The 13572-nt window shown below is 46.3% G+C and overlaps 1 protein-coding gene across 1 annotated transcript in view; it reads right to left on the bottom strand.

The window, feature by feature from the left end:
* Positions 1–4546: 4546 nt before the first annotated feature.
* LOC120372288 (pre-mRNA 3'-end-processing factor FIP1-like) overlaps positions 4547–13572 on the bottom strand; it is a 32645-nt gene continuing 23619 nt past the window's right edge. The window contains exons 14-16 of the mRNA XM_039489268.1: positions 12007–12199; positions 9369–9527; positions 4547–5970 (exon numbers count right to left, since the gene is read on the bottom strand). Coding sequence (XP_039345202.1) covers positions 5838–5970; positions 9369–9527; positions 12007–12199 — 485 coding nt within the window. The 3' untranslated portion in view covers positions 4547–5837. The remainder of the gene's footprint in view (positions 5971–9368; positions 9528–12006; positions 12200–13572) is intronic.

The raw sequence follows: 13572 nt of genomic DNA, 5'->3' as shown, positions 1-13572 counted from the left end.
TGGAGAGGAAATACTTTGTCCCCTCCAAGGAGTACGAGTACCTTTATACTCACCCTCAGCCGTGTTCACTAGTGGTGTCCTCAGTGAATGCAAGGGAACGACATGGTCAACAGGCCCCAGCGCCCAAAATCAAAAGACGCCAGGCATCTAGATCTGTTTGGGTGCAAAATTTATTCAGCGGGAGGTCTTCAGCTCAGGGTCACAAACCAACAAGTGCTCCTGAGCCGATATTGCTATAACTCATAGAACTCCATGGGGAAATTTCAGGAGTTAATTCCACAGGAGTCCAGGGATGAGGTTGGGGCCTTAGTGGAGGAGGGCAAAAAGGTGGCTAGGACCTCCTTACAGGCTTCTTAGATGCAGCAGACTCTGCGGCTAGGACCCTGGCATCGGGCATAGCCATAGCCATGCGACGCATCTCCTGGTTGCAGGTATCTGGCCTGCCACCAGAGCTGCAACAGACCCTGCATGACCTGCCATTTGATGGGCAGGGCCTGTTCTCAGACAAGACGGACTCTACATTACAGAGCCTGAAAGATTCCAGGGCTATCATGCGCTCCCTGGGTATGCACATGCTGGTGACCCAGCACAAGCCTTTTAAGCTGCAGCCTCAAAGGTTTTACCCTCCCCCTCCTCCAAGGCAGGACTTCTATAGAAGACACGGACAAAGTGGTAGAAAGAAATCCACCGGCCACCAACCTGGTCAGAACCAAGGCCCTCCCAAACTATCAGCAGGGCCTAAGCAAAACTTTTGAAGGTGCGCCCGAGAACAGCGTATCAGTCACCACTCAGGATCCTTCCCCTCCATTTCGAGATTGTCTCTCCCATTTCCACGGTGCGTGGTACTGTATAACTTCAGACTGGTGAGTTCTTCGCACGGTGGAAAAGGGATATTCTCTCCAGTTTTTTCTCCCCTTCCTCCAATCCTCCCTCCCCGTCCCTCTTCAGGGACCCCTCTCAAGAGAAACTCCTTAAACAGGAGGTCCAAACGCTCCTGTCCATGGGAGCGATCAAAGAGGTTCCAAGGGAGCTAAGGGGCAGGGGTTTTTCCTCCCGCTACTTTTCCTAATCCCCAAGGCCAAGGGTGGGCTTCAACCCATCCTAGATCTGAGTTGACTCAAAAAATTCATGGTAAAGTTGAAGTTCTACATGGTTTCATTGGGGACCATTATTCCTTCCCAGGATCCTGGGGACTGGTACGCCGCCCTCTACGTGAAGGACGTGTACTTCCACGTAGTGATTTACCCGCCACACAGACGCTTCCTTCGCTTTGTGGTCAATCACGAACACTACCAATTCGCTGTCCTTCCCTTTGGCCTGTCCACGGCTCCCAGGGTGTTCACCAAGTTTATGGCCATCGTGGCAGCCTACCTTCCTCGTCAACGGATCCAGGAGTTTCTGTATCTCAACAACTGGTTCATTCGAGGCCAAACCAGGGACCAGGTTCAATCCCATGTTCGGTTCACCCTAAGCATGTTCCGCTGGCTGGGTCTCCTGCTCAACAATGGGAAGTCGACTCTGGAACCAACCCAGAGAACAGAATTTATCGGGGCAGTCCTGGACTCCAGACTCGCCCGTGCTCTCCTGCCGGACGCATGCTTTCAGTCGATGGCAAGCATCATTGGCAGTCTCCTAAACTTTCCGACTTCCACGGTAAAGATGTGCCTCAGCCTTCTGGGGCACATGGCTTCGTGCACTTACGTAACTAGGCCTGCCAGACTTCGGCTTTGCACGCTTCAGGCCTGGTTATCAACAGTATATTGACCAGGTTGAGACAGCCTGAGCATGGTGGTCACTGTCCCTGATTAGGTTTTGACTTCCCTCTGTTGGACCCCACATCAGTGTGCGACGGGGTACCATTTCACACCCCACAACCCTTCTGGTACCTGGTCACAGATGCATCATCTCTGGGATGGGGTGCCCACCTCAGGGAGCTCCAAACACAGGGCCTGTGGACCACATCCGATTGACTCTGCATATCAATGTACAAGAACTGATGGCAGTACACCTAGCGTGTCAAGCATTTCATGAGCACCTACATGGCCATTGTGTGGCAGTCCTCACAGACAACACCATGGCCATGTTCTACATCAACAAGCAAGGGGGAGCTCAGTCGTCCCCGCTATGCCAGGAGGCCATTCGCCTGTGGGAATTCTGCATAGTCCACCTGATACATATGATGACATCGTTTCTCCCAGGGGTCCAGAACACACTGGCAGACCACCTCAGCAGGTCCTTCCAGCCTCACAAGTGGTCGATTTGTCCAGATATCATCCACTTCATTTTCCTGAGGTGGGGGGTTTCTCCAGGTCGACCTATTCGCCTCGCGCATCAATCAGAAGTGTTCTGTTCTCTCCAGGGGCGCTCTCAGGGTTCCCTATCAGATGCTTTCCTACTTCCGTGGAAAGACCAGCTGCTCTACACCTTCCCTCCATTCCCGCTGGTACACAGGGTCCTACTCAAGCTGTGCAGGGACAAGGCACACATGATTCTGGTTGCCCCAGCATGGCCCAGGCAGCACTAGTACACCGCACTCCTGGAGTTGTCAGCAGAGCCTCCGATCACGCTCCCGCTGTGGCCGAACCTGATGTTGCAGGACCATGGACGACTGCATTACCCGGATCTGCAGTCGCACCACCTTACAGCAACACATCCCGAAGAACAACAGTTAAAGGTAACTTTAACTTATTTCTTACCATTTTTACAGTACAAATATTAAAGTTCTATAGTGCAACCTCTTTGTTGTGAAAGTGCAACTTACAAATTTTGTTTGTTACATAACTGCACTCAAAATCAAAACCATGTAAAACTTCAGAGGCTAACAAGTCCACTCAGTCCTACTTCTTGTTCAGCCAATTGCTAAGACAAACAAGTTTGCTTACATTTACAGGCGATAATGCTGCCTGCTTGTTATTTACAGTGTTGCCAGAAAGTGAGAACAGGCATTGTATGGCACTTTTGTAGCCAGTATTGCAAGATACTTACATGCCAGATATGCTAAACATTCGTATGCCCCTTCATGCTTTGGCCACCATTCCAGAGGACATGCTTCCATGCTGATGATGCTCATTTAAAAAATATACGTTCATGAAATTTGTGACCAGACTCCTTGGGGGAGAATTCTATGTCCCCCTGCTCTGTTTTACTCACGTTCTGCCATATATTTCATGTTATAGCAGTCTCTGATGGTGACCCAGCAGAGGCTGTTCATTTTAAGAACACTTTCACTGCAAATCTGACAGAACACAAAGAATATACTGATGTGAGATTTCTAAAGATAGCTATAGCACTCGACCCAAGGTTTAAAAATCTGAAGTGCCTTCCAAAATCTGAGATGAGGTGTGGAGCATGCTTTCATGAGTCTTAAAAGAACAACACTCCCATGCGGAAACTACAGAACCCAAATCACCAAAAAAGAAAATCAACCTTCTGCTGGTGGCATCCGACTTGGATAATGAAAATGAACATGTGTCCACCCAAACTGCTTTGGATTGTTATCAAGCAGAACCCATCATCAGCATGGAATCATGTTCCCTAGAAGGGTGGTTGAAGCATGAAGGGACATATGAATCTTTAGCACATCTGGCATGTAAATATCTTGTGACAACAGTGCCATGAGAACACCTGTTCTTGTTTAGTGTTACCTGAAAGTGAGAAGCAGGCATTATCTCCTGCAAACGTAACCAAATGTGTGTGTCTAAGCGACTGGCTGAACAAGAAGTAGGACTGAGTGGACTTGCAGGCTCTAAAATTTTACATTGTTATTTCTGAGTGCAGGGTTTTTTTTGTACATAATTCTACATTTGTAAATTCAACTTTCATGATAAAGAGATTGCACTACAGTACTTGTTAGGTGAATTTAAAAATACTGTTGCTTTTTTTTTGACAGTGCAAATACTTGTAATAAAAAAAAAGTGAGCACTGTACACTGTATTCTGTGTTGCAACTGAAATCAATATTTGAAAATGTAGAAAACATCCACAAATATTTAAATAAATGGTATTCTATTGTTTAACAGTGCGATTCATTTTTTTTAACCGCTTGACAGCCCTACATTTTTATATATTGGGTACATGTTGAATACCTTTTACACCCTCCTTGCTATAAGCAAGTGTTCTTGGTATGGCCTCCCCCCCAAATCATAGTAAGGACACCTTTCCTCTCCGAAAAATGAAGCTTTCGCTCTAGAGCCAGAGCAGTGCTAGTACAAAGTGATCCTTGCACTGCTTTCCACAGTATGCCTGAACTCCAAGTGCTGGGTGCTCTGCCAACCTGGCCTCTTGTACATTAAGAACTAGACAGATGTCACCACAAAAGCTAATCACTACTGACCTGGTCTGACTCCTAAATGGTAACATGAAATACTCCATAGATCTCATCACCAGAGCCAAATTGCTCTGTTAAAATTGAGGCATGGCTGCACAGAGTACTGACAAGGGAGGAAATACATTTAAGTGTAGTCTGGGGTTTTTTTTCCCCCTCTGCCTTCAGTATGCACTGCATATGATTCTGTTGCTTCAAGATAATGGAAAAAGTTTTTAAAACCCACATTTACAAAAAAAATTGCTTTATTCTGCTTCCCACAGGTTTTGTAGTTAATGACCCATCAAATGCAGTGTCATAGCATACAAATTAATATCATGCTGTACGGGCTCAAGTTTCAAAGGTTGTAAGCTTCACACAACACTCAGACTTGCATGACTACAGTACAAAAAATCATGTAAAATTTCAGAACCATCTTATTTTGGGGAAGGATTTAAGACATTTTTAAATATCAATTCATAGAAGTGGAAGATATTTAAAATGAGATACTTGTGGATTCACACAAACAAGTGCAGTATTCTGTTTAAGAACCAGGTATACACAACAAACCCCCACCTTCCACTGAGAAATTTCTGTTTAAAAAAAAACCCAAAAACCCTAAATCAAACAGAGCATGGAATTTGATGGCATTATTCTGAGATCTATAGGGAGGAAGCAGAGTGAAATGCATTGGACAGGTGTTTAGTGATGCTGAATATAAGTAAACCCAACAATGTCAAACTGCTGGCGGGGGCTTCATGTTCCTTAAGGTGTTAGATTATTTATCTCAATTGTTACCAAAAAAAAAAATCCAACCTAATTAAAAAAGAAACTCATGCTCTCACCACAGTCTTCCACGGAATGTGACTTTCCATTGACAGGTATAACATGTAAGTAGAACTACATTTTCAATGGGTTTAAAAAAAAAAAAGCTGAGTTTGAAGTCTCTGAATGTGCCCTACCTTTTAAAAGCCATTAGACCAAAGCAGGTTCAAATGACACACCTGTAAAGTAGTTCCCTTTCCACATGCTGCCAATCCTGCCACGGACAAATGAGATACTTTCATAGCTATAAAGAAATGGATCTGGGGATGAGTCTTTCACTAACAGACACCAGATTCTAAGCTGGCTCACAGAGGACCTAAAATCACACTTTTCTTTGGACAATAGAGTTCAAGTTGCAGTTACTGTCCTACATTTTAAAAAAAGGAATCATGGTTGCGCAAAAAAACCCTATCACCTAAATACATTAGTTTCAGCTGAAGCTGTCTTTCATCAGAAACCATAGGATCTGATACAATGAAGTTCTTCTAGGGTCCTTTACAAGAAGAGTAGCTCGGTGCTGCATATACTATTACTGCCATACTTCGTCTCGTATCCAAGTTTAACTGTGTGTTCAGCCTTAACGCATGAGCTGTCACATTACATTTCAATACTTGGCCACCAGAGTCATCTCTGCTTCCCTTGGAAAATAAAGTTAGATGCCATGCTGCTTGCAAAGGAGCAAGTCCCTTCTAAAGGACAGCTGGGAGCTGTTACTCCTTAGCATTTTGTTCATCTCCCTCTGCGACGCCATCATCACTGGCCTCCTTCTCCTCTTTGCTGCGCTTGTTCTTTTTGTGCTTGTGGCGCCGGTGGCTTTCACCCTCTTCACTTTCATGCTGCTTACTGTAATGAGGGGAAAGGGGTAGAGAAACCAGAATCAAGTGTCAGCCCGGCCAACTGCCATGGAAGTTCAATTGTACCTATGAAAAAAGGTGCCGACAAGGATGACATGTTTGACCTAGAATAAATGTGATAGAGATCACATATACAGAGAATGTGATGCCACAGAAAGGTTTTATCAGCACTCCTTTGGGATGCGCTTGTTACTCTTGAATGTCAAAACCATGAGGGAGTTACGCAGGTTGGCCCAACTGGATGCTGATAAATCCTTTCTGCCATGGTGCACCATTATGTAATCTGTACATGCCACATATTTGACAGAGGCTGTTGTAGGAACAGTTTGTGGCGTTTACTAGGACTATTTTTGGTATTCCTCCACCTGTAAAAGCCGGGCTCCAATAATATGTGGAGTGGAGGGAATGCAGGCTGTGTAGGGGGTGATGAGGGAGAGGACAAGAATAAATTTGAGACACTGTTGAAAATTTACCTACACTAGTTTTTCTACGCCGAATCTCTTGGGACTTACCCAGGCTGGAAAGGAAAGACTGATCCTACTGGCAGAGAACTGCTGGCTTCCTAACTGGACAAAACAGTCCAATTCTACCGCTAATAAGCCAGGTGTTGGCCCAGGACTGAACTTTCCCCATCCTAGGTCTCAGGCCACAGGACTAGGTGGGAAGGTTCTTTCCTGCTTCCCAAATATGTGAAGGTTTCTCTGCCAGGTTTTGTTTTTCAAAAGAGAAAATGATCACTGCAGTTGCTCTGCAGGTTAAGAATGGACAAACCAATGCAGCAGGGTTGTGTAGGGGACAAAGTGCAGATGAGTAGCTCCCAGGGGAGTGTAAATGGAGTTTAGCACATGGATACCTTCATGCAGAGCATGTGAGCACATTCTTATTACAAGTGGCATTCCCAAGCCCAGTGGTGAAGGTGCACCTCTTGCTGAACACTGAGGTCCTGTGTAAAAATCCCAAGGCTGCAAGTCAGTTTCTAACTTGCTTTAATCATCGTTCTATTATCATAAAAAGAAACCACTCTTGGCATGTTGATAACTTAATACCTTCCCTCCAAGGATCTCACAGCATTTCCTGCACAGGGAGATAAGCCTCCCAGCACTCTGGGAGACAGATGATATCTCCTAGCCAGTCACCCAACACATCAATGGCAGAGCCAGGAACTGAACTTACTTCTGCTTGTTTTCAACCCTGCGCTCTGACCACACAACCATCCTTCGTCTCAAAGGTCTTGAACATTTGAAATGGGGGCTTCATTTGTAAACATGACAGATTTTCTTCAGACTTAAATCTAACCTAAAGCAGGTTGAAAATTGCACTGCAGCCCCTTCTCCCACTGCGTGAGTCCCAAATTACATCAGATCTTACCAGCATGATCACCTCAAGCTCTAGGCTCCAAAATGCAATTGTAATTCAAAGCCACCTTTAAAAACACTCTACATGGATTTCACCATTTACTCACTGGAACAAAATTCTCATCCAAGCACTCTGGGCTGCTCAAACAAGGGAGTGCTTGCTTTTAAAGAGAGCAAGAGGAAAATCTATCCCAGCATTTCATTTCCAGCTGGCATTCTGTATCCTAATTCCCTATCTAAGCACTCTAATAGCTTTTGGCATCATTTTAACGGAGTCCACGCTGCTTGTACAGCCAAGCGATTTGCTGTATTTCTACTACAACATCAAATCTCTTGGGTATCAGGAGTATTGTTATTTGTCTAGCACCAGCTTCCATTTGTTTTCAATTTGGTTTTCACTGTGGTTACCACCTTCTTGTGAGATTCTAACCCTTCCTTTACACCAAGAGAGCAGTCAGTACCTCTTGGAGAAATTAACGTGCATCCTGAAAGATCAGAACAGCATTTTACCTCCAGTCTTCAGAGAGAACGTTTTTCTGATACATCAATTACATGAAGAGAAGGCATTTTTTTCCCTCCTCCAGAGAACCAGCCTGAAATGCTAAGGCCTGGTTGGTTTACACTATAGTTAGGTTGACATAAGGCAGCTTACATCAACGTAATTATGTCAGTGTACATACTGCAGCCTTGCTCCCTCCAATGTAAGTGCCCTACTACATCAACATAACTCCTCCTCCACGAGTGATCTAGGGCTTCTGTCGGTGTAGTTAGGATGACGCAGTATCCATATAGAGACAGTGTCAGTTACTTACATCAGCTGTTGGCTGTCATTCTTGACAATTGTCGCTTACAGCTCAACTGTCACCCTTGGGCAGGTGAGGGGCTCCAGCTGGGAACCCGGGTGGTTGACGTGCTCCTGGCAGGGAGCAGGGATCCAAAAGCCCTTGCGGGGGGAAGCCGCAGAGCCAAGAGCCTGGGCTCTCGGCCCCCCACACTGCCCCTCTTAAGTCAGCGGAAGGGCTCCTGGAGAGGACATGCACCACCAACATTAGGAGGGCAGTGTGAACATGAACCACCACAGTAAGGCTGTGAGTCGACATAACATAGGTCAACTTAAAATTGTAGTCTAGACATGCCCTTAGATCTAAACATCTACCTATATTGTTAACAAGATGCCCATCGCTGTGGTATCTGAGCAGCTCCCAGAATTCTGAAGCGTATTAATTCAGAAGTCAGAGGCTGGATTTTAGGCTTGCTATTTTGTTGATGGGAGTGCTATTTTGGGAAGATTGGTTCAAGTAGTGGTTTACATTTTGCTCTGAAGGAGTGGAGATTCACGAACACCCTGATCTGCTCCATGAGTGATCTCTTTATCAGAGCATCACTAGCTCCATTTTACTGGGGGTGGGGGACACCCTGAGGGAGATAGTGACTCAGGCAGTATCACTCACCAGCAGAGATGGGACCACCACCCAGATCTCCTGACTGCTAAGCCAGTGCCATAACCCTGCACCACACTACCCCCCTGCTCCAGGAGTGAAGTTCAGACCAGTGGATTGAACCCTCCATCCTGTGCACACCCCTTGGAGTGGACAGGTCCATTGTTCCAGTAGAGCACAGCTGAGTTTTTCCTTCCTATTTTAATCTGACATTTTCTTTTCATGGAAAGCGAGTCTCCTGGTGCAGAGTCCATGACCAGCAATATCCCTGCTGGGAACCAATGTGGGGGACCTACAGATGGCACCTTGCCAGATCCCCAGAGCTAGCCTTGCTCCTCTAGAATGTACAAAATGAATACACAGTAATACAAAGGAAGCCTTCCCCTACCAAGGATGGCTCCGAATCGCTGGCCAGATGCATTACTTATGGGGATTTTGCCTTCCTCTGAAGCATCAGATATTGGACAATGTCACAGGCATAGGCAATGCCAGAATGGACTAGAGGTCAGGTTTGCTGTGGATATTCCAGCCTCTGTCCTGCGCCAAGATCCACACCCACTTAAAGGGCCCGCTCCACCAACGAGGAATCTTACCGTCTTGAAGACTTATGTTTACTGCTCTCCTCCTTTTCTCTGTGTCTGCGCTCCCGGTGGCGATCCTCCCGCTCTCTGCTCCGATCTCTACTCCTGCGATAATCCCGCTCAAAATCATAGCTTCGCTCTCGACTGTAGTAGCGGTATCGCTCGTCATCACTTCGGGGGAGAGACAAGCGTACAGTGAGGCATGGGGAGCTGCTAGACCGAGGGGGGAATATGCTACTCATTAGCACTTGAGCCTGCCCTCTAATACATTATGAGCTATGTTCATGGAGCCTGTGAAATCCCAGGGGCTCGAGGGCCTCATCTACTCACAACCTGATCTATATGCAGACCCCCCATCCCTCCAAGGGAAACATCACCTCTTGGCAAAGTGCAATGTTGATTTAGACTGGAATTCTCTATTGGCACAATCAGAACAGATATTTAAAAAGAAAAACCCTCACAAGTCCATGAGCTTAGCGTTTCTTGCTTATCGTAGCTCAGAAGCAACACTGGAGTTCAGATCAACACACACGTTTCAACAAACATTCATGCAACTTTAATGCAAATATCTGTAATAATAAACAGAAATAATCGTTGCCTATTCCCATCCATAGCCCTCCCACAACACACACCAACCCCTCCTACACAAGGTGTATGAGATCTCAACTAAAGAGAATGGTTTAGAGTTTCTATAAGGATGTAAAAGAGTCTAAGGAGTATTCTTATACGTGGGTGTGTGGCAGAGAACCTGGCCTTTGCCCAGGTGGTCTTTCTGGAACATTTGTGACGTGCCCTCTCACCATTGTTCAGTCTTACGCTACATTTTCCATAAACTAGAAAGAAATGACCAAAGTGGTCCAGAAACATAGTCCTTGTATCTCTGCACTCCGCTAGTGCACGACTGTACACTGCAGTACTCTTGTTCAGGCTACTTTTACATCACTTTGCTTGAGTCTATTTTTATTTATTTACACACAGATATATAAACACACACATACACGTGCCTAAGAAAACGGTACGATGCACACAGAGACCACATGAGCTTATGGTCTGCACCCTTTCTCCAGCCTAAACATCTCACCCTCTTCTATATAAAACTGCATATCCAAAATGCAGACATTTTGCAATTCCCACTCTCTTCTCCCCTATGCCTGTCTTATAACTCCCCTTCCCCATAAAAACACTGAATACTAAACCCCAAAAAGATCCCCAGTCCCATAGTTGGAAACAAAAAGGAAACATTTGGGAAAAAGCCTGAAATGCTGTTTTGTAACCTACGGAAACAAGTTAAAGAAGAAAATCAGACGGAATCAAAGACAGAGGTATCATCTGGGACCTATCGCCTCAAAAAGGTTTGACTGATTACTGTGACTTGCCCTACCTGGTGAATACAATTTAAGCTTCTAGATGCCAACATACTCTACAGCAACTAAAAATGCTAGCACGGTGCCTGGAGTGCTAAGCAGATCACATGATTCATGTCCCCAGAATTACAGGAGCCTTACAAATTCCAGTATGTTAACATCCTCATTGCTTCCCTGCCTGATCACCTTCCAAAATGCCTGAAGCCTTTTTAAAAAGCTCTTTGTTACAAGAAAACTGCCTTGTTTGCTCAGCTCAGTGGCCTGGAAGTTGCCAAAGCAAGCAGCACCCTTTGCCAGGAATATACATATATTTTGGTGATGTTTTCAGCAACTCCTGGCATTGCTGGGTGTGACGCTTGTAAAAATATCAACAGTGCTTGTGACAACGGTAACATCACAAGAGCCCTACGGTGGAGAGTGCAAAGCAACTGCATTGAAAGAACAGCAACCGTCTAATCTTTCCTGTCTCCCCGGTTTGCAGCCTTCTCCGCTGAGCTCTCACGGCTACTGTCCCCTTAAATCACACTTAATTCCCAGCAAGGTGGCTGTCTCCAGAGAAATGCCCATTGTCATTAAGGGTTTACACTGCATGGCATCAAGTATCAGAAGGGTAGCCGTGTTAGTCTGGTTCTGTAGAAGCAGCAAAGAATCCTGTGGCACCTTATAGACTAACAGACGTTTTGCAGCATGAGCTTTCGTGGGTGAATACCCACTTCTTCCGAAGAAGTGGGTATTCACCCACGAAAGCTCATGCTGCAAAACGTCTGTTAGTCTATAAGGTGCCACAGGATTCTTTGCTACTGCATGGCATGTTCACGGTGAACAATGCTCCTTATCCCACAAGCTTTCAGACCATGGGGCTCAGCAAAAGGGGGCAGTTTCCCATCAAAATTGTTACATTTAGTTTTTCAACTGTCATCTTGAAACTACAGAATAGCAGCATTTGTATAGAACTTGTCATCCAGAGACCAAAGTGCCTTACACAAAAGGTGGATATATAATTGGTCATTAGCCCTATTACAAGCAGGGAAACTGAGGCATGGAGATTATGTGGTTGCATAACAAGTCAACAGCCGAGAAAACCCAGGTGTCCTATCGCTTGTTCTTGTGCTCTAGCTATTGATCAGTGCTGTCACTTCCCAGCAGGACTTGGTGGTGACATGTGAGCACTGAGTCCTTCAACAAGACAACTGTAAGTGTGGTAATAACTTCCATGCTCTCATCTGGCAGAGCCTAGCCCCCTCCCTGGGAGGCCATTGCAGTGTCATGTGGACTACCGTGCTTACTTGTTGTATTCACTGGTAGTTGGAGTCCGGTCTCTGTCTCTCTCCCTTTCCCTTTCCCGCTCCCTCTCTCTCTCACGCCTTGAGCCGGAGTACTCCCAGTGGCTGCTGCTGGAGCTGCTCGTGCCCTTATCCACTGTCGTCACCCAGGGCGCGTGAGACGTGGAAATAGGAGGGTAGCTGATGAAACCAGAATCTGCAGTGAGAGAGCAGAACCTTCACTTGTCTGAAGGGTTAGTGCTGACCCGGCGGGGAAAGAAGACATGCTTCTCTGCACCCAGGCCACATCGGGCAGCAATTTCGTCAGATCCTGCAACCTAAGCAGGTTTGGCCTAGGTCAGGTCTGGGATTGGGACTCACCCAGTAACATGCAGGTGCTCTAGTTAGTGGTACTGCTGGATCAGGAAGTGAGACTACTCCCTTTGAATAACCACTAACCCAACCCCCACCTCTTTACCCATGAGCCCCCGATTTCCCCCTTGCATATTCATGTATGATATTCTAATGAGTTTTAAGCATCATCCTAGGCCAGAAAGAGGCAGATGTTGTTGCAATCACTCCAGGCACTGATTAAGGATATTCAATTAGGAGCTGCTGACACCTGCCCACTTGGCCATGTTACTGGTCCTCCCCCAGAAAGCCCCATCATTTCTTCCTTCCCCAGCCAGCATCCTCTGAGCAGGAGGACGAGACAAAGGATCCTGAGAAGCCCTGGCAGTTTCTCTCTTTTTGATCAGCCAGCAGAGTCTATGGTTTGGTCTTCAAGATTCCTAGCCAGCTCTGTTAGCTCAGAGAGCAAGGGGTCTGGCCCCTGATCCCTTGCAGGGTTAGGGCTGGTGCCTGCAGCAGGTAAATCCCAGGTTCTTGCTCTATCAGATACTGAATTAAGAAATGCCTTGAAATATCATGCAGAGGTCTCAGTGCTGGCAAAGGGAAGAGTGACACCTAGTGAATCCCAGACCACCACCAACCTCCCTGGAGATGTCTTATTCAAGTATTGACCTGCCATTGTCCTGCTTCATTGTAAAGGGCCATCAAGGTCACAGCCTGAGATGGTACAGGCTGCTGCTGGGATGTTTATTTGAGGGAATACTAGATTAGAAGGCTGCAGTTTCTCAGGATGCCTCATGCCCATGCTCTGCAGTCCCTACCTCCCTCTCCCCCAAGGGGGGGAGGAAGCTGTCAGTGCATGCAATCCTGCCTGATAGATAGGATAGGCACCACTTGCAAGTGCCGCTAACCCAGGGCAGGAGCCAGCTGATTACTAAAGAAACAAGAAAGGACGTGGGCAGCATGGGTAGAGTTGTAGTGGGGAAGGAAATCTACTGAAACACTGTTACTGCCTCTTCCATCAGGAGACTTAAGGAGACAGATGCTTGTGTGTGTGCATAGGCAGGGTGTGTACATGTAGCAAGGAGGGAAGATACAGCAGGGATGGGAGAGGGACTTTCAAAGACTCATGCAGGAAAAGTCTGAAATTTGGCTGGGGGCACGTTCTTCCCTGGAAAAAGCCAGGATCACGACTAGGGGCACAGGGACCCATGGCTGCACTAGGAAGCTTCTCTGTTG

The sequence above is a fragment of the Mauremys reevesii genome, linkage group 9 (assembly GCF_016161935.1).
Source record: "Mauremys reevesii isolate NIE-2019 linkage group 9, ASM1616193v1, whole genome shotgun sequence".
Classification (NCBI taxonomy): Eukaryota; Metazoa; Chordata; order Testudines; family Geoemydidae; genus Mauremys; species Mauremys reevesii.
Note: the sequence above shows the minus strand (reverse complement) of the source record. Positions and strands in the feature narration are given on the sequence as shown.